General features: G+C 38.4%; 4 protein-coding genes across 5 annotated transcripts; 3 read left to right on the top strand and 1 right to left on the bottom strand.

The window, feature by feature from the left end:
* Window positions 1–636: 636 nt before the first annotated feature.
* On the top strand, window positions 637–8,780 carry LOC144199159 (soluble guanylate cyclase 88E-like). Its single transcript, XM_077720598.1, has 16 exons — window positions 637–822; window positions 1,492–1,624; window positions 1,690–1,864; window positions 1,928–2,019; window positions 2,765–3,022; window positions 3,093–3,237; window positions 3,919–4,041; window positions 4,130–4,250; window positions 4,316–4,445; window positions 4,952–5,098; window positions 5,161–5,307; window positions 5,369–5,525; window positions 6,928–7,037; window positions 7,584–7,673; window positions 7,907–8,025; window positions 8,098–8,780. Exons 1-16 carry the CDS (start codon window positions 695–697, stop codon window positions 8,480–8,482), a joined length of 2,460 nt encoding a protein of 819 aa, XP_077576724.1. The 5' UTR covers window positions 637–694; the 3' UTR covers window positions 8,483–8,780.
* lysmd1 (LysM, putative peptidoglycan-binding, domain containing 1) lies at window positions 6,020–21,475 on the bottom strand. 2 transcript variants are annotated; one of them, XM_077720593.1, is made up of 5 exons: window positions 20,866–21,475; window positions 20,552–20,721; window positions 19,099–19,388; window positions 18,473–18,692; window positions 6,020–7,165 (listed from the first exon to the last, which is right to left on the bottom strand). In XM_077720593.1, exons 1-4 carry the CDS (start codon window positions 20,942–20,944, stop codon window positions 18,509–18,511), a joined length of 723 nt encoding a protein of 240 aa, XP_077576719.1. In that variant the 5' UTR covers window positions 20,945–21,475; the 3' UTR covers window positions 6,020–7,165; window positions 18,473–18,508. The 2 variants fall into 2 exon arrangements, with proteins under 2 accessions (XP_077576719.1, XP_077576720.1); XM_077720594.1 differs by having other exon boundaries at window positions 20,552–21,471.
* On the top strand, window positions 10,974–17,165 carry tnfaip8l2b (tumor necrosis factor, alpha-induced protein 8-like 2b). Its single transcript, XM_077720596.1, has 3 exons — window positions 10,974–11,285; window positions 15,194–15,517; window positions 16,559–17,165. The coding sequence occupies exons 2-3, from the start codon at window positions 15,200–15,202 to the stop codon at window positions 16,799–16,801; spliced, it is 561 nt and encodes a 186-aa protein (XP_077576722.1). The 5' UTR covers window positions 10,974–11,285; window positions 15,194–15,199; the 3' UTR covers window positions 16,802–17,165.
* scnm1 (sodium channel modifier 1) lies at window positions 21,319–23,600 on the top strand. Its single transcript, XM_077720595.1, has 8 exons — window positions 21,319–21,825; window positions 21,990–22,060; window positions 22,133–22,221; window positions 22,334–22,428; window positions 22,498–22,601; window positions 22,950–23,050; window positions 23,124–23,238; window positions 23,306–23,600. Exons 1-8 carry the CDS (start codon window positions 21,775–21,777, stop codon window positions 23,394–23,396), a joined length of 717 nt encoding a protein of 238 aa, XP_077576721.1. The 5' UTR covers window positions 21,319–21,774; the 3' UTR covers window positions 23,397–23,600.
* Window positions 23,601–24,722: the final 1,122 nt, after the last annotated feature.

Raw genomic sequence — 24,722 nt, 5'->3', positions numbered from 1 at the left:
AGTTATGGGGTTGAGGGTTCGATTCCGGCTGTGGACTTTTATGAATAAGGGCCAATGAATTAGATTAGGTTAGATTAAATTATATTAGATAACTTTATTCGGGTAATTTCACTGTCACAGAGGAAAGGGTGAGAATAAAGACACAGAAATACATTTTAGACATGAATAAATAGGTCATAAATAAGTTAATAAATAAATAAATATACTTCATAAAGACTGAATCAAGGAATACATTTGAAATGAACAAAAAAAATCACATTTTGCACATTTATTTGATTCATTTTCCCCCAAAAAAGCCACTTAAAACCCTCCAACTTGACAAGTTCCAAGTTCTATCGGCGTCCATTTTGGACAACAACTTGAAAACAAATATGGCGAATAAAGGAATAGATTTGATGGTGGCACCATAAAGACTTCAAGTGTGGATTGAGACGGCCGGGAGTGGAATTTTTGTGCGGGTGTCAGCTGCCACCGCCATGCCTCGCCCGGGCTATTTTCCGACAGTAAGTACCCGGGGAGGGAGGGGGAGGGGTCACCTGTCCGTTGCAGGTGGTCTCCACCAGCCAACCGGCGACCTATCCCAGACGCACTCGGAGAAGACGACTGGCTGGCGGTCCGGTTGGGTTTTGGGGGGGTTCAGCGGTGGATGGCGGAGTTTTAAAGCGGCTTTTTTGGTGCTGGTTTTGTAGGCAAGATGTACGGCTTGTACCTGGAAGCGGTCAACGACTACATCAACGAGTCTTACGGCGAAGACGTGTGGAGGCTGATCGAGAACCGGGCCGAGATCCCGCATCTCAAGTTTGTCAGGCATCAGATGTACAAGTAGGTGCAACAAAAAAATTGATTTAAAAAAATGGAAGGTTGAAGGTTATGATTGATTCTTAGTGATTAGCAATAGGCTAAAAATGTTGGCAAAAAAATTACTTGTTCAACTTAGAAAATTGGAAAATGGTTAAAAAAAATGGTCATCTGACTTTTGGGTATGGCTCTCAAGGAATAATATTTCAAATTTATGATTGTTTTTTATGGTTCTCATGGAATAATATTTAAAAATATGAATTTTTATGGCCCTCACCATGACAAAAGCTTCCAGCCTAGTGCAATAATTGTACTTTTTAAATAATATTTGACTCAATTAACACTTACTGTGGTCATGACATAAATGACTGGTCACCAAATCCTTCCTTTGATTGTGAAAAGCTTTATTTTGGAACAATTTGTTATTAATCACTAAAAAAAACTGCATATCAGATTTAATTAACAATCACCAAGGTCTCATCAGGATTTAAGCTTCGGCTAAGATAAACCTGCTCTCAAAATTGCTCATAAAGTCCTCCCTTTAATTGTGAAAAGCTTCATTTCAACAAAATTTGTTATTAGTCACATAATCCATCCTTTAAAAACTGCATATCTGATTTAATTAACAATTACTACGATCGTGAAAATCGGGATAACTCGCTAATGGCGGTGTTTCCGCCCCCAACCCTTCAGCGACAACCTGATCCTCCGCCTGGCCAAAGCGGCGGGCGAAGTCCTGGGCAAGACCCACGACGAGCTGATGTACGCCTTCGGGGTCTACATGGTGAAGCGGATCGGAAACTACGGTTACGAACGCATCCTCAAGGTGAGCGAATAGGGAAAAAAAGGCAAGGTGGAGCTCTAAAAATGGCCTTTGGCGGTCTTTGGCAGGTCCTGGGACGAAACGTCCGCGACTTCATCAACGAGTTGGACAACCTGCACGAGTATTTCCGCTTCTCGTTCCCCAAAGTTCAGCCGCCAAGTTTCTGCGTGGAGGAAGAATGCGAAACCAGTTTGACGCTTCACTACAGAAGCACGCGAAAAGGGTTCACGCAGTTTGTTAAAGGTAAGTCAATGGCATCGTTGGCTGGGGTTTTTTGTCATGCGTTTACTTTGTCGCCCTCTGCAGGTCAATTGTCGCAAGTGGGTCGGCAGTTTTATAACACTGACATTGAAGTGGAGATTTTATCCAAAGAGGAGACGGAGAAAATGACTTATGTGGTATGTAATAATGTGGTGTTTAAGTCAAAATTTGAGAAAGAACACCAACATTATTTTTTTTATTAATCTTGGGAAACAAATGTTTTGAGATATAGAAATTAAGACTGACATTTTTTGTTGACTATTTTTCCCTTCTATTCTGATTCAAAACATGGTTAAATTAGAAAATAAGTTGATTTAAAAAGAATGGTAAAGATTTAAAATGTACATTTTTTATTAATAATAAAGATATGATTTAAAAATGAATAATAAAGACTTGAAAGTAAATCCTACATTAGTTAATACAAAATAAGAGTCTCAATTTTAAATAATTAATGAGGGAATACGTACTGTTTTTTACCTTTTTTGGTTGAGTGAACTTGGTTCACATTTTAAAATGGTCAAAATAATGGGAATGCAATTCCAAAATTGGCCTCCGGAGGGCCAATTTTGGTGACGTCATGCATCCATTTAAAAGTCAATTAAGAAATTCACACAAATTCGATAATAGAAACAAAATATTTCCCTTATTATATTGATATAAAACACGTTTTTCCACCAATATATTTTGAAAAAATCAGGTATAATGAAAAAAAATGCCCGAATTTTCCTCATATCTCAAATTTCTCGTATATTTCGACGCTCATAGGTCAAGGTATTGGGCTTTTTTTTTTGGCCAACTCCCCATCGGACACCACGGACGTCCACCGGAGTCGTCCAATGGGGTCGTGGCGTTGAAAATTTGTCGCGCTTGTAACCCCGGCAGGTGTACAAAATGAACTTTGACAACGCGGCGTTCAAGCACCGCATGCCGCAGCAAAAGACGGCGCCCAGCTACGAGAAGCTTCCCTTGAAGCGAGGTATCTTTTTTGACATGTTCCCCTTCAGCGTGATCTTCCGGCGCGACATGACCATGTACCGCATTGGCGACGGCCTCAAAGAGGTCTTCTCTGACCTCCAGGGCAAGAAGGTGAACGAGGAGTTCACCCTGGTCAGGCCCATGTTGGAATTCAGTTGGGATAATGTGAGTGAGCGGCCAAGGGAGGGCGCTATTGTCATTGATCCACTCACTGACCTACCCTCTTCTTCTACAGATCTACACACACTTAAACAACGTTTTTGAACTGCTGTCCAAAGCAGTAGTGGAAAGCAAACAAAAAGTCAACATTCCCAAACTCAACAAAGAGGAACCCGAAGAGAAAGAGGAGAGCGAGAAGATCAGCAGAGAAGAAGAACGAGGTAGGCTCCGCCCACCCCAGTCGTAGTCCAAACCAGAATTTTACATCTCCAATCCATTGTTCCCTTATAAAATGATAACGCAATACAAATTAATCCATTCTCAACCTCTGAAAAAAAAACACAACAGGATACAGTAATAAAATTAGATTAGATTAAATTAGATTACATTGGTTACATTAGGTTAGTTTAGATTACATTAGATTACTTACATTAGATTACATTACATTACATTAGATTATATTACATTAGATTATATTACATTAGATTATATTACATTAGATTACATTAGATTAGTTTGTATTACATTAGATTATATTACATTAGATTAGATTAGATTAGTTTATATTAGATTAGATTACATTATATTACATTAGATTAGATTAGATTACATTAGACTAGATTACATTAGATTAGAATGCATTAGATTAGAATACATTACATTAGATTGTATTAGATTACATTAGGTTAACTTAGATTACATTATTTACATTAGGTCGCATTAGATTGCATTAAATCACATTAGGTAACATTATATTACATTATATTACATTATATTACATTAGATTACATTAGATTACAATAGGTTACAATGGGTTACATTAGATTGCATTAGATTACATTAGATTACATTAGATTACTAAAAAATAACATCCCATGTGTAATGTCTGGTTGGGATTTTAGAACAAAAATCTGAGGAAATGAAGGGTACGGATCAAGAGTACAGCAGCAGCGTGGCTCAGTACAACAGTGCGGCCAATTTGGGAGGCGAAGATATCGAGTTGCTGGCCTTCCAGACCGTCACCGGTAAGGACATTTCAATCCATTTCCTATCATTTGGGAGAACTTGACACCCCAAAAAAATGAGCATTTTTCGTTGACCTCCCTCTCTCAGGCAAATGTAGCGAAACCATCTTTGAGGACATGCGAGAACCCCCCAAAAAGCCGCTCCACTTAAAGGGCCAGATGAAATACGTCTCCCAGTGGGACTCTCTCATTTTCCTGGGAACACCCATGTAAGAGCCGCCATCCCACCCACCACCAGCATCCCGACGCCATTGTTGAATTGGGTGTGACACAGCATCGAGACGGTGGAGGACATGATCAAGATGGGCGTCTACGTCAACGACCTCAACCTGCACGACTCCAGCCGAGAGCTCATCCTGGCCGGGACGCAACAGTCGGCCGAGCTACTGCTGGCCCTGGATCAGGTCGGAGAACATCCAAAAAACAAATACCCTAATTTTCACGACTATATTGCGCATGGCATTTAAGGGCGCAGTGTCAGTGACAAGTGCTATTTCTGTATTTGACACACACAAAGGACGCACTGCATTTAAAGGCGCAGCAAGGCACGGCAAAACAAACATTAGCTTAAATATATGGACAGACGCTAAAAATAGGTTTTTAAAAAGGTAACGTTAGCAAAACTGAGTTGAGTTGTACTCTATTTAGCCATTTTCCAATGTAATCACGTCATCTTCAGCCACAAATCCATCAAAGGTCTCATTTTCTGTGTCCAAATTATTTTTTTTTAGATTTTACAAAATGATTTTGGAAATAAAAACACATTATACCCATTTTAGACATATTTTGATTTTTAAAAAATTATAATTCAATTTTGGACCAAATCCAAGACTTTTAAGTGCGCCTTATAGTCCTGAAAATCCGCTAAACGTCAAAATCAGTCCACCAAGACATTCCCATCTTTTCGCAGGAGCAACAAAAGTACGCCCAACTCCAGGAAATCATCAAAAAACTGGACGAGGAGAAGAAACGAGGCGACTCGTTGCTGTACGCCATGATCCCCAAAGCCGTGGCGGACCGCCTCAGGAAGGGCATCACGGCCCTGGAGACCTGCCAGGTACCTCCAGACCTTTTCAGCCATCTTGGGATCAGCTGACCTCCGACCTGACCCCATTCCAGGTCTTCCCTGACGTGACCATCCTGTTCAGCGACGTGGTCAAGTTCAACGAGATCTGCATCCACATCACCCCCATGCAGGTGGTGGACATGCTCAACGAGATCTACATCGTCTTCGACACCCTGAGCGAGAAGCACAACGTCTATAAGGTGAACAACTCCGGCTTTGGTCCAATGGTCGGATCTGGATCTGGGTTTGATTCCGTTCCAGGTGGAAACCATCCGTGACGCCTACATGGTGGTGGCGGGCGTCCCCAACAAGACCACCTTCCACGCGCACCACATTTGCGACATGGCGTTGGACATGCTGAGCTCCATTGACCATTTGAAGGACCCGTCCACGGGGGACAACATCCAGATCCGCGTGGGTAGGTTCCCAAAAATTTTGATTATTTTAATTATAACAGGATTAAAAGAACTGGATTGAAGGCCCTGAATATTAAGTTTTTTTATAGATCTAAAAGAATGTTTATTTGAGCTTTTTTAAAATATATTTTTAGATTTTACAAAATGATTTTTGAACAAACTGAAAAAAATGATTAAAAAATGAAAATTATTGATTTAAAAGGGGGGGAATCAGGAAATTTAATATACATTTATACTTATTTAAATTTGATCCTACAACAGAAAGTCTGCACTCATGATTGACTTACCCGGGCCACACAAAATGATGCAGCGGGCTAGATTTGGCCCCCGGGCCGCCACTTTGACACCAGTCCGCTAATCAATTGATTCAAAACATAAACATTAATTTTAACCAAGAAACGAGGGGTTTACGACTGGAATAAGATAATTTTGAAGCGAAATTGTGCTATAAAAAGAGCATTTGATGATTTTAAAATAAATACATGACAAAATTGCATTCAATACAAGCTTATATAAGCCTTATTTCATTCACAAACAGTACAACCAATGCAGTCCATTAAATGTCAATGGCAAATAAATAGTATGCAAGTACATGGTAGCAAAACAAGCAAATATTAATAATTAATACTAAGTGAGCTATTTGCGGTTATAGTACACTGCTTCTAATCCTAACCGATACATATTGGAATCATTGATATTTGTAAACAAACACAATAAACCAAATAACAGGCGCGATGTACCTTTAAGTACTACGTCATCATGTATTGCATCTGCTATCATAACATTAGCTACTCGCGACTAGCGCTAGCCTAGTGCTACTCGCTAATTAACATAATATATACTAAAGAACGATAGTCTGGACTAAAAAGTAATATTCACCGGGTTTAGGAGTCGCGTATGGATTTAGCGAATCCTCGAACAAGACATAGTTTAGTATAATAACACATTCGAAGACAATTTCGCATGGTAGTATTGCTTACCGTAACATTCTTTTGACGAGCGCCGCTCCTCGCATCCACGTAAACACGCACTTTGTCCCGAAAAGTCAGCATTAGACATCCATGTAATAGAGATATCTATATAAATGAGACATCGGTATAGGAGAGACATTGATATAAATGAGCGATCCATATAAATGAGATCCTTATTACTTTAGATGATGTTTTTGCAGGACGTTTGTTTGCTAGCTGAAGACCGCTCTGTGCAAACATTATGCTAACAGGTGTTACCAATTGGGAGGCGATGATAGACTAGGAATGTCATATTCACTGTTGCCACCGGAGGGCAGTGAAACCTCTTAACATGATGGAACAAAATAGAGCAACTGATATGACTAGTTTTATTTTTTTAATTTTGAAGAGATATTGTGGTGGTAATTGATGGTTTTTGGTTGCTATATTAAAGGTATCCACTCGGGAATGGTGGTGGCAGGCGTGGTGGGATTGAAGATGCCTCGCTATTGTCTTTTTGGGGATACCGTCAACACGGCGTCCAGGATGGAGAGCAATGGCGTGGTGAGTGGAAGGAAGGAAGATGGTGCTTCTTAAATGCCTTTGACGATGCTAGATGTCCAATTCATTTTGGAATGGGAGGCTGAATGACTTGATCGTAGGGCGTTTAGTGAGTTGGTCAGTTGTAGAAACTGCAAAGATATGAAGAAATACAGGTTTAATATTGATATTTAACTATTAAAGGGCATTCCTCCTTTTGATAGACAATTAAAAAAGATAGTTGTGGCTGTTCCTTTGGAAAAGATAAATTGGATGTTTTTGGGGTAGAGTTTGTCTGTCCAAACTGAAAAATAAACAAACATTCAATTTAAATACAATTTTAAAGAAGTTAGAAGAAAAATAGGACAATATTCACAGTTGTTACCCTTTCCTTTTAAAGGAAATATAATAAAAATACATTTAAAAAAAATCCAATTATCTCATTGGCTGCCATTGACTGTGTTAGCTGTCCAATCCATTTTAACTGGGAGGAGCTAAAGGATTAGACTGTGATGGCAGCCAATAAATGAATCAATACATAAGAGCAAAATGTGTGTTTTGTGTGAACAGGGCATGCAAATCCACATCAGCCAGACCACCAAAGACCACTTGGAACACGAGCCGTACAACATCGAAGAAAGAGGCAAAATCTTTGTCAAGGTTGGTCACTTTTATTCTAAAAGCATGCAATTGCACTCTGTGGCCAACAGGGGGCTCTAAGTACTGACTGCGGGTGGCATTAAACAAACAAGTTAGACGTCTATTATCTTCAAGTCAGCTAAATATTTCGTAAAACGGCAGACGGATAAAAAAAGTTTGAAAAACCCTGAGTGAGTGTGGGGTCCCTCTAGTGGCAGGAACATGAATGGCGTGATTAAAAAATGTCAATACAGGGCAAAGGCTACATGAAGACGTACTGGCTGAAGGGGAAAAAAGATCTTTCCTTCAAGACGCCGGCCGAAATGCGCTACAGTGACGAGCAGAAGGACTCGGAGGACAAAAGCTCCAATGGGTGAGCTCGTGCCTGAAATTTATATTATTATTTTTTAATAAATTAATATTAATCTCCCCTTTCTGGCCATAGTTCCATCAGCCCCGACGCCAAGCAAACGTCATCCGCCCAGGGCGAGGAAGAAGCCGAAGGCGAGGAGCCGACGGACGGCAACGCCAACCCCGGCGAGCTCCCGCCGGATGCTCCGGCACCCCCGGAGGCCGTCGGCGAACCGCCTCCGGCTCCCGGAGAGCTCCAAGACAAAGACAAGTTCAAAAAGAGCAAGAACATCAAAGGCGGAAAGGCCGAAGCGGCGACGGCGGGGGCGGGGCCCGCCTCGTCGGAACTGGCCCCGCCCCCCGACGTCCCGGAGAATCCGGGTCCGCTTTTTAACGCGAAGAGTAACAGTTTTAGGCAGCAGTACGTCAAATTGCCCGTTAACATGCCCATAAGAAGCGCTTCCTGCGTTCTTCTGTGACCTACGTTCAAATTAGCGATTAGCCGTTAGCATCATTTCCAGCGATGGTCCTTTTTAGCCAGAAATTACATGACAATATATACATGAGTTATGAACATCACATTTTTGTTGGATTAATATAGACCAAATATTGAAAAAATATTATAACTAGTATTATAACTAGTAGTGATTTCCGCTTTTGAGTTTCAGCGTGGATTTTCACATTTTTATGAACATTTAAAAAAAATTGTATAGCAGAAAAGACACATTCTTGTATAATAGATAGTATTGTATTCATATAAAACTGGATAAAAAGCCACCTTGTGTGCATTTGTCATTGACTTTAACTTGTTTGCATTATTATGCCTAATTAATGACGTCAAAGTTTCAACTATGCAGAGGCAAACTTTAAGAAAATTAGTTATATTGTACCATTTCAAGGCTAATATTATTTTTTTAAACACAACAAACTGAAAAAAGCTTTTTAATTTTTTTCTTCCAAAATTACACCAAAAAACCCAACAAATTACCTTGATGGTTTCAACTATGCAGAGGCAAACCCTTAGAAAATTATTTATATTCAGATTTTTAAAACAAAATGACACCAAAAAAAAAACCCATCGAATTACTTCCATGGTTTCATCTATGCAGAGGCAAACTAATGAAATTAGTTTGATTGTAGAGTTTGGAAGGTTAGTGACTTTAGGAAATTAATTTTGGAATATTTTAACAAAATTGTATCATTTTAGTAGAAGGACAGCTGGACTTTAAAGGCAAATTTCCATTTTTTTTTTTAAACACAAAAAAATTTAAAAGGCCTTTTTTTCTGGTAAAATTTCCCTAAATTTTTTTTTTTAAAACATTTAAAAAATTACATCCATGGTTTCAACTATGCAGAGGCAAACCGTTCGATTCTTTTTTCTAAAAATATATTTGCTCTCACTCAAAATCTGTGCTAAATTAGAAAAAAACTTAAAAAGTAATAGTAGTTGCCGGGTAAAACTAAAAAAAATACGATAGTGGAGACACATCTGCGTCGGAATCGAACGTCCGCCTTCCCCGTGCGACTTTGTTGTCCGTTCCACCGTAAAACTAACAACGCTTATCATTTGACACCATCATTTTACGCCACTTAACTAGTTTTTATCACCACAAAATATCATAAGTGTCATATTAAACGCAACCATGAATGACATGGACTGAAGATCTTTATGGGAGCATTTCATCGACACAAAATGGCCCCCGCATGGACACACACGCACACGTATTACACACACTTAAAGTTGCCATTAACACCCGCCGCACACACCCAGATATTGTTGATATGGCTAAAGTTTCCTCATGAGATGTCATTACGCGATAAAGAGGAAGCCCCACAGGAAAGCGCTTAAGCGCTACTTCCTGTCTGTAACCGTGGCAACCGAGCGGCCTCTTCTCCACACCGCGCGGTGAGACCAAAGACCGAGGAGGCAGGTGCGCTCGGGGGTGACGTACGGGAGCCAGGGGACATTTTTGGGGTTACCGGGGTTTTGTATTTGTGGATGGCGAAAGTGCTTAGCGTATTATCTGGCTTATAAGTTGCTAAGTTTCATCACTTTGTTTACGACAAAAACTAAAGTACGACTTTTGGGTTTTGTTTTTGGTTTCTCTAAACAAATATTTAATGTTTTTAATCACATTCTTGGGGGAATAAAAGAAGGAAATGAAACAAATTTCTACTTTTCTATCCATAAAAAATGGAATGTTTAAAAAAAAGATAATTCATTCATTTTCTGAACCACTTTATCCTCACTAGGGGCAGGGGGGAGTATAAATGGATTAAAAGAAGTGGATTAAAAGCCCTTAATATCCAGTTTTTATAGTTCTAAAACAATGTTTATTTTAGCTTTTTTAAATATTTTTTTAGATTTTACCATATGATTTTTGATGTAAAAACAGAAAAATGGATTAAAAAATGACAATTATTGATTGAGGGTTTCAATCAATAATTGTCATTTTTTAATCCATTTTCTGTGTTTGTAGTTCAAAAATCATATGGTAAAATCTAAAAGTATATTTAAAAAAAGGAAAATCAGGAAATATACATCTCTACTCTTCATTTAAATTTGATCCTAAAACAGAAAGTTCATAACTCATGATTGACATTCCCGGACCGCACAAAATGACGCGGTGGACCACATTCGGCCCCCAAACCGCCACTTTGACACACATGTACTCTATTTAAAAAGCTACCAATTCCTAACACTAACACATGATCTCTCCCCAAAATGGAGGTTACCGTATTTTAGTCGCACTTTTAAAATAAAAGGGAAGCTAAGCATAGAAATGTTTGTGTGCTTACTGAATAAAAGCGAGCGAGCGAGACCTGACAACCGCATTCCAGGCAAGGTGAAGCCTTTTCTGCCTCTGCCGCTCTCATTGGCTGTCACAAAGCTTTAAGCCGCACCCCTTTCAGTGCGCCGCATCTCCGGCTTACATTCTTTGTCTTTTCACTTGTCGGGACAAGCTCACTTTTTTCTTTTTTTTCCCTCACGTCAGCGTGTTCGGCGCGTTTTTTTTCAGCCGCCAACGCCAGCGCAACTTTTCCGCGTCAGCGCCGGGCCGCCCGCCCGCCCGCTTGCACCCCCGCGTCGCACGGCTGAGCGGCGAGGGGTGTGTCGACGCACGTTTTAGTTCCTCGAGGAAGTGCGAGCCGTCAGTATCTCAAGGCGGAACGCCGAGACGCCCGTTTTTGAGCAAACATGAAGCGTTGAACCCCCGACCCGACCTGACCCGACCCGTCCCGACGCCATTTTTTTGGGGAAAAAGGACGCCGCCGACTCGGGTAAGAGATTAACCCTTCTATGAAAAGAGTAAATAGCACCACACCGACGGTTCGGGGAGCTTTAAACGCGGGCGTCGTTGGTAAACGGGCGCAAGACAACAACGTTCGGTGGTGGGTTTCGCTTCCTGTCCGAAGGGGCGTGGCCTTCCCGGCGGTTTGGGCAAGGTCCACTTGAGTAAGAGCGTAAATGTCGGCTGGCCGTTCTTCGGCGGCGCTCGGAGGAAGCCGGCGTGAGTCAATATGAGGCCGCTAAACTCGTTGTTTGCAGGTGATACGAGTGGCGCCAAAGGCGTTTGGAGCGGGAGGGACGGCGGTAAAATGGAAATGGGAAGAAATGGGACTAAAATGGGGAGGAAAATTCAAATAAATGATCAAGTATGATGTGAATACTGAAATGCCAAGTGGGAGAACAGTATTTTTTTTTAATGTTTTTTGTTTTACGGTATTTTATTTTTTATACTTTGAAAAATCCAAAGAGGGAATCAAATTTGTCATTATATTTAGATTTTTTTTGTTTCGAACTATTTTGTTTTTTTTAGATTTCCCAAAATAAATATTAAATAATAAGTAGTTCCTTTTTTGTCATTAGTTACTGGAGTTACACACTGAAAACATCAATAATTAAATAAATAAATACATTTAGAATGCGTTCCACATTTTATTTTTCAAGCTAAATAAATATATAATTAATTTCCTATTTAATACAAAATACAAAGAATATTTTACGTCCACTCGCCCTTTTTTAAAAACTAATTAAAAAATCAAAAATCCAAGCTAATTTTTGCTATCGAGAAGCTACAAAACAGAATGTCAACAAATCTTAACGTCCATAAACACTATTTATTTATGAATCAATGAATTTTAGCAAGCTTGTCCGGCACCCCTTGGCAAACCTTTCTAGGCCGACATATCGACACCCCGAATAAAACCTCGAATACGTCGCAAAAATGATTTTAACGGGTGCTTCTTCATGAGCCAAAAGTTCACGTGGTTGTTTGAAAGAATCGCTTGAATTTGGGGAAGTGAAATTGCAAACGTCAAAGAAAAACTTTTCTAGCAGACGATTGGACCACTTCACCTCTAGCTCCCATTGAGAAAGTTTCCCGCGGTTCCTCAACGGTACTTCCTCGAGAACAGGTCTCAAAGTGGCGGCCCGGGGGCCAAATCTGGTCCGCCGCATCATTTTGTGCGGCCCGGGAAAGTCAATCATGAGTCCCGACTTTGTTTTAGGATCAAATTCAAATAAAGAGTAGAGATGGATATTATATTTCCAGAATTTCCCCATTTTTAATCAATAATTGCATTTTTTCTGTGTTTTTAGGTCAAAAATCATCTTGCAAAATCTAAAAATATAAATATATTTTCTGTTTTCCACTTTAATATGGAACATAATCAAAAATGGTTTCGTTTTTAAATGAAAAACAATTATTAAATCAATGTTCTTCTCTTACTAAGAAAAAAAGCTCAAATAATCTATAAAAATTTCAATATTAAGGCTCTTAATCCAGTTCCTTTAATGTTTTTTTATGAATTGATTAGAATCCCTGAATATTCCATTTTTATAGATCTAAAACAATGTTTATTTTAGAATTTTTTAAATTTTAAAACATCTTTTAACTAAAAACACCAAAAAAATAAATAATAATGACAATGATTGATTTAAAAAGGGGTAAAATCAGGAAATTTAATACACATCCATACTCTTAATTTTAATTTGATCCTAAAACAGAAAGTCGGCACTCACGATTGACTTTCCCGGACCGCACAAAATGATGCGGTGGGCCACATTTGCCCCCGCGGGCCGACACTTTGACACCAGTGCTCTATTTTTTGGGGTGCTTCTTCGTGGCTCTTTGTTGAGGAATCTTTCCAGAGGCATGATGGCAATCTCGACTCGGCTCGACGTCAAACAGGCGTGGGCTTGCTTGAGCTATGTGGCTGGCTGTATGGCCGCCGCCGCCTCCTCCACAACAATCCGCATAAATTATCCCCACTTCAACTAATCCTAAACACGAGTCCAGTCACCAAAAAAATGCCCGTTTGACTCCGGTTATTCGCTTTCTGATGTCGGATTTAGCGAACTGGTGACGTTAGACTTGATGCAGTGGATAAGTGTGTTTTTTTTCTTTAAAAAATAAACCACAAATGCCATTTTAATCCATTTTGGCTGTTGGCCAAGAAGATTAAAGTCACTTACAGAAAGTATAAGCGTGCTTTTTTTTGTTATTTTCGGGAAAATGCTTGATAGGGTTTGGGTAGGAAATGGCTAGGACGGAGGGGGCGGGGCTTATACGAGGGAAATTGCTAAATTCTATGAATTTAAGGCTTATAAGTGGAGATAAGATAAGGAAATACTCATTTTAGGGTACCAAGAGTCACTTCCTGAAAAGTTTGGACCAATTCCTGTTGATTTTGATTACATGCGATTAAGTTTTTTAAAGATTTTCCGTTCAAAGTAACACATTTGTATTTTTTTATAAAAACCATGAATATGAAGGTGAAAATTGTGAATCAGGAGGCGGCTTATATGAGGGAAATTGTCAAATTCAACCATTTTAAAAGGCAATTTTAAGCGTAAACGGCTTTTACGCGGAGAGAAGATGTGAAAAAATACAAGTTTGGTCCAATTCTTGTTGATTTTATCATGCGCGATGAATATTTTTTAAGATTTTCCCTTCAAAGTAACACATTTATACGATCTATAAAAAAACATGAGTATAAAGGTGAAAATGTTGAATCAGGAGGCGGCTTATACGAGGGGAATTGTCAAATTTAACCATTTTAAGGTAATTTTAAGGGTGCGTTTGGGCCAATTCTTGTTGATCTGAGAACATTTTTTAGTGTTTAAAATGAAAATTAACTCAGGCTTTTTGACTAACTGTCAAATGGGATTAAAACTGTTCTGGGTTTTTTTTAAGGGTTTTTAGTTTATTTTACAAAAAAAGGACAACAGGATAAAGTAGCTCGGTTAGAACAATTGATTAAATTGAATAATTAATCTTTTTTGGTGACAGCGCTTCAAAAAAAGCATTGATATGGAAGTGGATCATTTCAAAATGGCTGCCATGCGTGTTAATTCGTAGACAGGGTTTGACTTGGCACGCTTTAAAGAGAATGTGGCCAATCTTCATGCCTTCAAAAACATAATTAAGTATATCGCGTGTGTGAAATACAATCATTGTTCTTATTGACAAGACTGAAATTAGAACTAAAATTAACGTGAACAGGTTTTTTTTCAAAAGAAGAAACACTTTTGCTAATGCTAAGTCGGAAAAACTGATTCAAATCTGCCGTTTTTATTGGATCAGAGTCTAAGTCTGGAATGGGCAAACTATGGCCCGCGGGCCATATACGGGCCCGCTAGGCTTTTTAATCCGGCCCACCGACATTGTCCAATTATTATTATTTTTTTTATTTTTTACCCCAAAATGGCGCCGCAACGTGGAAGCCAGTGTCAGTAGCTGTGTCCACTCTTATTTGTTTTTGGTGTTTTACAGCCCTTCTATCTTTTTTTAAATGAAATTTTAATATTTCTTAATACATTCCTTTACTTACCTTACTTTATACTTTATACTTATGACTTTAATGATGAGTGATGACAACTAAAGTTATACTTTAGTCCTTTTTTTGTCTTTATGTTTCATATGTACTATTAACGGATGCACTTTTTTATATGTTATCGTATCTTGTGCTGACCCCGCCCATCTGTCACCCGGGCCCAAAAATTTGCCCACCCCTGGTCTAAATCCACTTCATGGAGGCTGCTGATTGGCCTAGAGAAGTATAAAGAAAATGTGTCGAGTCTTTATTGTTTATTTTATCTTTGATGTTGTTTTATCTCCATCATTGTTTTAGCAAATTATTGGATTAGGTTTAGGAAAATCTGTAGTTTTTGCTTGTAATTGCAGACAATCATGGACCACTTCAGTTCCAGGGACACGGCCATGAAGGTCCAGAAAAAGATCCTGAGCAGCATGGCCACCAAAACCTCGGTCCAGATGTTTATCGACGACACCACCAGCGAGATCCTGGACGAGCTCTACCGGGTCTCCAAGGAGTACTCGGGCAACAAGTCAGAAGCCCACAAGGTGGTCAAGGACCTGATCAAGATCGCCGTCAAGATCGGCGTGCTTTTCCGCAACAACCGCTTCGGAAGCGAAGAACTGGCCACGGCTCAGGATTTCAAGAAGAAGCTACACCAGGGCGCCATGACCGCCATTAGCTTCCACGAGGTACACAATACTTAGCACTTAAGAACGAGAACTTTAAAAAAGACTCTGGAATGCTACCACAACCTATTTGAGATCCAAATCCGTCAAAGACAGGCTTAAAAATGAATGTAGATTCCGAACACCGTATTTTCTCGCATCCAAACCCTTAAAATGGCTAAATTGTACAATTTCCCCCGTATAAGCCGCCACATGTGATAAAATCGAAATCAACAAGAATTGGTCCAAATTTTTCAGGAAGTGACATGAAATTGACACCCTTGACCTAAGACACTGGTGTCAAAGCAGCGGCCCGGGGCCCAAATGTGGCCCGCCGCATCATTTTGTGCGGCCCAACAAAGTCAATGATGCGTGGCGACTTTCTGTTTTAGGATCAATTTCAAATGATAGATGTATCTTATATTTACTGATTTTCCCCCTTTTAAATCAATCATTGGCATTTTGTAATCCATTTTTTTTCTGTGTTTTTAGTTCAAAAATCATTTTATAAAATCTAAAAACATATTGAAAAAAAAGATCAACTCAACATTGTTTTAGATCTATAAAAAAATGAATATTCAGGTTTTTTAATCCACTTTTAATCCATAATTGTCATTTTTTAATCATTTTTTTCTGTTTTTATTTTAAAAAATCATTTAGTAAAATCTAAAAATATATTGAAGAAAAAGCTCAACTCAACATTGTTTTAGATCTATAAAAACGGAATATTCAGGTATTTTAATCCACTTATTTTAATCCATAATTGTCATTTTTTTATCCATTTTTTGTGTTTTTAGTTCAAAAACCTTTTTATAAAATCTAAAACTACATATAAAAAAACGCTACAATCAAGATTATTTTAGATTTATAAAAAAACGGAATATTCAGGGATTTTAATCCAGTTCTTTTAATCCATTTATACCTAAAAATATCTAAATATTATAACAAAAATGGCCCCGCCCACATGAAATGAAGTTGACATTAACGTGGCCCGCAAACCACCTCGGCCGGGTCTGCCACCCTTAACCTAGTCGTCCTCCTCCAAATATGTTTTCCCGTCCACAGGTGGACTTCACTTTCGACAAGACGGTAATGTCCGAGATCCTGTCGGGCTGCCGTGACCTCCTGCTCAAGTTGGTCAACAGCCACCTGACGGCCAAATCGCACGGACGCATCAGCCACGTGTTCGACCATTACGCCGACCCCGAGCTGCTGACCCGGCTCTACCAGCCCGACGGGCCCTTCCGGGACAACCTGGACCGAATCTGCAAGGGACTCAACAAGCTGATCGAAGACGGGACAATATGACGGCGTCCCCCACACGGGACAACCACTGACGAGCTGCTGACACCAAAAAAACAACAAAAACAACAACGTTTGGGAATTCGACTGCTGGAGGTGGATTTGTTTTTGTTTTTATTTTATTTTTTTATATATAAATATTGTTTCGAAGTGCCCGTCGAAGCTTCGTTCGTTTTTTTCGCAAAGAGACAAAAGTTTGGGCACTCCTGATTACAAAAGAGGTACAAAGACGAGATCTACTGTTACAATGCTGACCTCTGGTGGTGAAAAGACATACTACGGCAAGGGAAACTATTGTTCAGAAAGGCAGCGAATGTTTTTAATAATAAGGAAAATGAGGGTGGTGAAAATAAAGCCAAATTAGACTGTGTGGTTTTTGCATTTCATTTAGTATATTTATTTTGTATTTAGAGTATCATTTTTTTTATTAGAGCAAGCGTGTCAGACTCAGAGGGTGGTTCGCGAGGGGCGCTTAAACGTCAACTTGATTTGATGTGGACCATTTTAGATATAATTTTAGATTTATTTTTTATAAATGGATTAAAGAACTGGATCAAATTCCTAAATATTCCGTTTTTATAGATCTAAAACAAGATTTATTTGATCTTTTTTTGTCTATTTTTAGATTGTACAAAATGATTTTTGAACTAAAAACACAGAAAAATTGATAAAAAAATGACAATGATTGATTTAAAAGGGGGAAATTCAGGAAATATAATATAAATCAATATCTATCATTTTAATTTGATCCTAAAACAGAAAATCTCATGATTGACTTACTCGGGCCGCACAAAATGATGCGGCGGGCCAGATTTGGCCCCCAGGCCGCCACTTTGACACCATTGACTTAGAGTATACATGGAATAAACACGTGACTTCCTTTTCCATAAATGACTATCATGTGTTTTTCTATAAAAAAATGTCATTTGGTGGAGTAAATAAGTTAAGAAGGGCGTTACAATACGATCCATTGTGGAAAGACCTCGTGACTGTCGCTCGCCGACATGTGACTGGCCGGCGTCGTATTGCTTTACCGTTGGATTAAATTAAATAGTCGGGATGTCCCCATTACATATTTTTTTGCCATGTGACTCGGAGTCACCTGATTGGACCAAAATGGATTCATTAGGGCAAGGGTGTCCGACTCGGGTGGTTCGCTTTAACGTCAACTTGATATCATGTGGGCCGGGACCATTTTAGATATCATATATATTTTTAGATTTAACTAAATGATTTTTGAACTAAAAACACAAAAAAATGATTAAAAAATGACAATGATTGATTTAAAAGGGGAAAATCGGGAAATATATTATACATCTATATCCATCATTTTAATTTGATCCTAAAACAGAACGTCGCCACTCATCATTTAATTTCTGGGCCGCACAAAATGCGGCGGGCCACATTTGGCCCCCGGGCCGCCACTTTGACACCTGTGACTTAACTCCTTAACAGCCATAGCAAAACTAGGTCACCATATTAGTTGGGATTTGTTTACCTTTTTTTTTACTTCAATAACTGTCAAAATAGTCTGCATATTTTAACATTTTTACTTTATAAATCATTTTTAAACACACAAATTGCCATAGCATTTTCTTTTTAAAAAACCCAATGATTTCCAATCATTTCTGATCCTATTAAATAGCACAAATATAATAAAAAAGTATGAAAACGTACCAAAATTGAGCATGACGCGACGTCAACGTCGGGTTGTCACAACTCAAAGATGGCGTCCTCTCGCTCCTTCAGTCGTAGGGTTAGCTTAGTGGTGATCGGCGGTACGGCGGCGGCGCTCAGAGGCTCCGTGCCGCCGGGGGTGCCGTGCCATCGTTGGCGTCTCCCCGGAGAATCGCCTATCCCGCTGGAGGAGGAGCAAACCGCCTCCAGGTCGGCGAGCCTGCCGGAGAAAAGATAAGACCTTTAAGTTTTGTTTTTGTCACATTTTTATTACATTCAAAAAAATTATAATTAATAGCGGAAAAATGGCAAGGTCGTGGATTTGTGGTATAAGTGAAGACGTGATAATCGAGGGATTACTGTAATATTAACATACAAAAATTAGGGTTTTTCGCCCCTTAAGTCAACATTTGAGTTGAGATTTTGTTGTTGTTTATGATTCCATTTTTAATAGCATTATTCCAATATATTTGAAGATAAACATTTATTAACAGGTCATACAAAGAAAATGAATAAAAACTAAACTAAACTAACTCTGGTTATGGCCCTCAATGATAGCCTGGGTGTAAAAATGGCGGCCCGGGGGCCAAATCTGGCCCGTCGCATCATTTTGTGTGTCCGCCAACCTTTTTTGTGCGTCTTGCCATCTCCTCGCAGCCGCCATCTTGGACTCGCTAATGGAGCCGTCCAATCGGCTCAAAAAATCCCCGGCCGTCACATCCTCGGAGGGAACGACCGCTCGACTTTTGCCGACCGGACACCCGGCCAATCGGGGACCTCCGTCTTCTTCGTCGTCCTCGTCGTCAGCGTCCGTCGCTCGGGTGTCCGGGTGCGACAACACGGGGATGGACAAAAACTTTTTGAGGAAAATGGAGTCGTTGGTGTAAAGACAGTTGACTCGTTTGATTTGCTCCGTCTGAAAAACAATGGCGACAATTCAGTGACATCGGCGACCGATCAATTGATTCGGAGGCGGACTGTTTTGAATCAATTTTGTAGATCTTGAAATTATTTTTGTAAATAGCAAATATTCTTCAGACACAATTTTTCATTTTTTTTAAATTAAAAAAATACAATTATCAATAATATTGCATCATATTAGAAAATATATACCAATCAGTGAATATTCTCTAGACACTATTTTCCTATTTTTATTTCATTAAAAAAGTGCAGTTATCAATATTATTGCCTCTTAATAGAAAATATATACCAATCTGTGAATATTCTCCAGATACTATGTTCATATTTTTATTTAGTTTAAAAATATCTAAAAATCTGTTAACATATATATATATATATATATATATATATATATATATATATATATATATATATATATATATATATATATATATATATATATATATATATATATATATATATATATATATATATATATATATATATATATATATATATATATATATATATATATATATATATATATATATATATATATATATATATATATATATATATATATATATATATATATATATATATATATATATATATATATATATATATATATATATATATATATATATATATATATATATATATATATATATATATATATATATATATATATATATATATATATATATATATATATATATATATATATATATATATATATATATATATATATATATATATATATATATATTTTTTTTTTTAATTCTAGGGTTTTATTAAAAACGGACAAATATAAATATTCTTTTTCATCAGTTAGTTTAATTTTGACCTACATATTTATTAATTAACATTTTTAGCAAAGCACATTTATTTTGTTATTTAATTGAGAAACAAAACAAATATACACTGATTTCTCCAGAAATGTTAGTATTTATATCAAAAACAAACTCGATGCACTTTTGTTCGTCACTTTGACGACTGTGATTTAAATAAAGTTATTTTTTTATATTTTCGCTTATTTCCAATAAACTTACCGTTATTCCAACCAGTCAAAAAAAAGTCCAACATTCAAACGTGTTCGTTCTTTTGACAAAGATAGTCAATATTTAGAGAGATTAGGGTTGTTACAAACAAAAATAACAAGTAGTGGAGGTTACTTACAGTGACGCCATATTTCAGGGCAAGACCCTGAATTGTTTCACCGGGCTGTGTCCGGTGTTCGATATGTCTCCGTCGGACCGGGGACATGTTGGACCGGACCAGGCTGCCGTACGACCTACTGCCGCGGCCCCCCGGCAACAGGCCGCTTCCACCGGCAGCGTCCGCGGGCACTTTGCCCGTGGACATGACGCAGAAATGTAGTCAACTCTCGTGGTATTGTCGGCTAGCAAACATGGCCGCTTTGTACTAACTAGCACCACAATTCAGTTTTATCTACTTTGTCTTTTGTTTTCTTATCAAATAAAGTCATTTACCGGCATTCGGCTCTCCGCAAACGGCATGTGTCACTTCTATGACTCGCTGAATTCGATCAGAGGATAGAAATGTAACCATTAAAATGTTAAAATAAGAGGAAAGTGGTCAAAAGTTGTCGCGAAAAAAGCAAATTGAGCATTCAGCCGAACCCTTCCCGCTGAGATATGTTGCCATGGATGCCGGGTGAGTGACGGCTGCGTTGAGTGAGATGCATTTACGGTTACTCGGACAAATTGGTAGTCTTACCAAGTTTGTGATCGGGGGAGAATTCAATACTTTGAAACTTATTAAATACTTAATTTATGTTATTAATTAAATGCAGAGTATCTAAGCATGTATATTATTGAAGAGTATCCAATCGATAAGGAAGTTTGCGATAATAAAACCCTAAAATTACTCTGACCTTTGAACGCCACATACTCGCCGGCTCTGCCGCAAACAATGTTAACTCGTCTTGAAGTGTCCTGTTAAACTAGCCCTAACGAGAATATCACGCATTTTAAAGACATAGATAACAAGCGGTAAAGAAAATTCGAACAAATATTACCATGTTAGTTCGCTGCATTACAGCATATACTGTTAAATTTAGGTTCACGAATGTTATGGGAAGTGTTGTTCCCATAATGCACTGCATGATGCCTTCATGAACACACGTTGCTTTTTTTTATCAACTCACGACTGCCCTAAAATTAAAAATACTTTCATTCGAAAACATTTAATTGATTCTACATGTTACAAAGATTGTTTTAAATTTTATGGATGCATATTTTCATTTTAAAAATATATGTTATTTAATTGATGATCGAATGTTATACTGACACTGAACGCCACACCACTTTCGGAGGTTGTTACAATTTGGACTTGTATATTAAACGTTTTTACCTGGCGAAATAACTATAAAAATAATTATGTCTTTTAAACGTGAAGGCAACGATAAGAGTCAATTGAATCTTCTCAAGGTGAGTTTATATTCTTATATCGTATGTTATTATCAACAGATACATATTGCAAGTTGCTAAGATGGCTAACTGCTAGCATACGTTTTGGTCGAATTCCACAACAAAAACAATAATAACAAAAAATCCATCGTACTTACAGTTTTGTTGGTCGACTTTTTTTGCAGAAAAGACGCGTCGCAGATCTTCTGTCAAATTTCATTCCAGACGACGAAGCAACGCTTCTGAGCAATGGAAGGTAAAATGTAAACAACAACTGGTTATTAACATTGACATGGTTAACACCAAAATTATAGATATTTTGTCATAGGTATACTTGTCTTGTGTGCCACTACCGCCCAGTATTTGACACTGTTGACATGTTGACAGTACATCGTAAAGGTAAAAGACATTTAGAAGGTGAGTTAAATGAACATATTCTCCAATATACATCTCAGAAATTTCAGTCACTATTGTAGGATTTTTATTATTAAAATCCAGAAAATCGAATCTAATTTTTGTGTGTATTAAGGTTTAAAAGGGTTCTATGGTAAGAAGACTCAACTCAGGCATGAAATAACCAAACGAAAACAAGAAATCTTCATCCAAGCAGAAGACCAGCAACAAGTAAGCATCTTAGAATAAAATTTTCAAGCATACCATGTTGTAGTGGTTAATTATTTTAATATTTTTCAGGAAGGATCAAATTTTGTAGCACCTTTACTGGAACAGACGCGAAAACTGACTCATCACGCTTTGCTCAGGACCGGTCCGTATGATAGCTGCCATCGGAAAACCAGGTACGCATTATTTAACCTCACAAAAAATTCTAAATGATACGTGCCGTATTTTTCGGACTATAAGTCGCACCGGAGTAGGAGTCGCATCAGCCAAATAATCCAAAAGAGAGGGAAAGAATCAATGAATATGTATATATAAGTCGCACTGGAGTATAAATTGAATTTTTGGGAACAGAAACCAAGAACAAGCATTATAGGTAAAATAGACGGACAAAATATGCATCTATTAATGTAATATTAACAGTTATATTTGCCTGGAAAAGAAGATATATGTTAGCCACATTTGAAACGCGTGTGATTTATAATCCGGAAAATACACCAATTGATGTATATTTTGCTTTGGTTTAGCACTAAAACGAGAAAAGGACCAGAAAGCAGCAAAAGTCTATTTCAACATAGAGCGCCACCTTGTGGGATTACAGAGTCAACCAAGGTTGTCATCCCAACAGGTAATTAAAAAAAAATACTGCTTTCCTATTCTAGATTACGATGAAAAAAATAACTTGATTTGGTTTTATACAGTTGCTGAACAACCATCCACCACCACAAGAGGGCGCCCCGACTCAGAGACTCCAACACCCGAACCCATGTCGTCAGAAAGGAGACAAGAATTGGAGCATTACCTCAAACTAAAAAGGTTTCCAACTTCCTTTCCGCTTCCGGTTTGGCTGATTTCCTGACTGGACGCCATTTTTTCCCTTTAGCGACGGGTGGCTACGGGACCGGAGCGGCTGCTGGGTTAAAGACGACAACGTGGAGTTCGATTCCGACGAGGACGAGCCCGCTCCACTCTAGTGACTTTAAAACGACAGCAGACTGTATTTTTGTAAACAAATTTCTTCAAAAAGACTCGATAATGACATTAGATCCTACTTAAGATCACATTCTCGCCAGCCTTGGCTCCGCCCACAAAAAAATGTTCAGCCAATGTCTGTGTTCTGCCATTCTGTCAATATGTATTAAGTGCAACAGCAATAAAAAGGCAGAAATGATCTGGAATTTTTGTTTTGATTCATTTCCTGGTGCTGTTTTGGTTGCCAGATTTGACTACCAAATTTGTTTTCCTGTAAAATGACATCAATGTACTCCGATTCCTTTTGAAAAACATAATTTCAGTTTCATAGTAACTTTTAAAATGCAATAACTAATGCTAATATTATAGCATTAGCTTAGTTCATGTGCTAATCGCCTATGCTAGCAGTTGGCTAGCTTGCCTTTTCCACTTACCACTACAAACGCTAATGTCAATGTATAAAAATGCAATACCTGACGGCTATTATCGTTTAATATGCAAATTTCTCAGCTATTTAAAGTATAGCGCCGCCCCCAACATAATCACCTATGCTAGCAATGTTTGCTAACTTCCCTTTTCCACTTTCCACTCCAGACGCTAATGTCAATGTCTATAAAAATTAAAAAATCCTGACAGCTATTACCCCTTAACATGCAAATTTTCAGCTATTTAAAGTTTAGCCCCGCCCCCAACATAAAAAAAAATATGGCTACTGCATAATCCCAATGAAAAACACTTACCCGAACACTCTGAAGGGAACAAAAACAAACCTTAAATGTCATTTACTGCTCTTTTCTTCATCTTGTTTTGTTTGTAACCGGTGGCCATCTTGGGAAGGGCAACAGGTGGTTGGAAACGATGCCAAAGAGTACATGTGGGCCAAGATGACGCGGCATTTCGTGGTACTAGCTACTGCCTGCATTTTAACACCACATCAGGCCCCCTTTTGACGCTAGCTAGCGTCGGTGCTAACGCTAATTAGTGGTATTTGACGAAGAAATTTTGAGAAACATAACCCCCTCGTAGCGTTAGCCTCCCTGGGGCTAAAGTGTAAACCTGCTAGCTTGTTGCTAATTTGGGTGCTGATTCCAACAGTTAGCGTTAGCGGTGCCAAGTTGATGTCGCTAATGTGACGATAGGAGGCAAAATTTGGAACGGGGGACTTTTGAGAAGTTCAAAGAGCGATTGGAACCAGCGGCCAATGGGAATTCGGACCATGTCGTGGAAATCCGGAGAGGTTAGCAGCTGTCACGAGCCGTAAACGGCTCCGGATTTTATGCGGAACGCCGTAACCCGAGCCCGATCCGTTTCACTTTGCGACCCGCTCG

This window comes from Stigmatopora nigra, chromosome 7, assembly GCF_051989575.1.
Source record: "Stigmatopora nigra isolate UIUO_SnigA chromosome 7, RoL_Snig_1.1, whole genome shotgun sequence".
NCBI lineage: Eukaryota > Metazoa > Chordata > Actinopteri > Syngnathiformes > Syngnathidae > Stigmatopora > Stigmatopora nigra.
This window is presented reverse-complemented; position numbering and strand designations above follow the sequence as displayed.

What these genes read in the sequence shown, in the direction of transcription:
- LOC144199159 (XM_077720598.1), top strand. Translation starts at nt 695, where the DNA reads ATGTACGGCTTGTACCTGGAAGCGGTCAACGACTACATCAACGAGTCT. An exon ending in TACTGCTGGCCCTGGATCAG is followed by an intron (nt 4,446 to 4,951) that starts GTCGGAGAACAT and finishes ATCTTTTCGCAG; the next exon opens with GAGCAACAAAAGTACGCCCA. An exon ending in GGATGGAGAGCAATGGCGTG is followed by an intron (nt 7,038 to 7,583) that starts GTGAGTGGAAGG and finishes TTGTGTGAACAG; the next exon opens with GGCATGCAAATCCACATCAG.
- lysmd1 (XM_077720593.1), bottom strand. Translation starts at nt 20,944, where the DNA reads ATGGTTACATTTCTATCCTCTGATCGAATTCAGCGAGTCATAGAAGTG. An exon ending in TTGCGGAGAGCCGAATGCCG is followed by an intron (nt 20,722 to 20,865) that starts GTAAATGACTTT and finishes CCACGGGCAAAG; the next exon opens with TGCCCGCGGACGCTGCCGGT. An exon ending in CCCTGAAATATGGCGTCACT is followed by an intron (nt 19,389 to 20,551) that starts GTAAGTAACCTC and finishes ATTGTTTTTCAG; the next exon opens with ACGGAGCAAATCAAACGAGT.
- tnfaip8l2b (XM_077720596.1), top strand. Translation starts at nt 15,200, where the DNA reads ATGGACCACTTCAGTTCCAGGGACACGGCCATGAAGGTCCAGAAAAAG. An exon ending in CCGCCATTAGCTTCCACGAG is followed by an intron (nt 15,518 to 16,558) that starts GTACACAATACT and finishes TCCCGTCCACAG; the next exon opens with GTGGACTTCACTTTCGACAA.
- scnm1 (XM_077720595.1), top strand. Translation starts at nt 21,775, where the DNA reads ATGTCTTTTAAACGTGAAGGCAACGATAAGAGTCAATTGAATCTTCTC. An exon ending in AAGCAGAAGACCAGCAACAA is followed by an intron (nt 22,429 to 22,497) that starts GTAAGCATCTTA and finishes AATATTTTTCAG; the next exon opens with GAAGGATCAAATTTTGTAGC. An exon ending in AGCTGCCATCGGAAAACCAG is followed by an intron (nt 22,602 to 22,949) that starts GTACGCATTATT and finishes GCTTTGGTTTAG; the next exon opens with CACTAAAACGAGAAAAGGAC.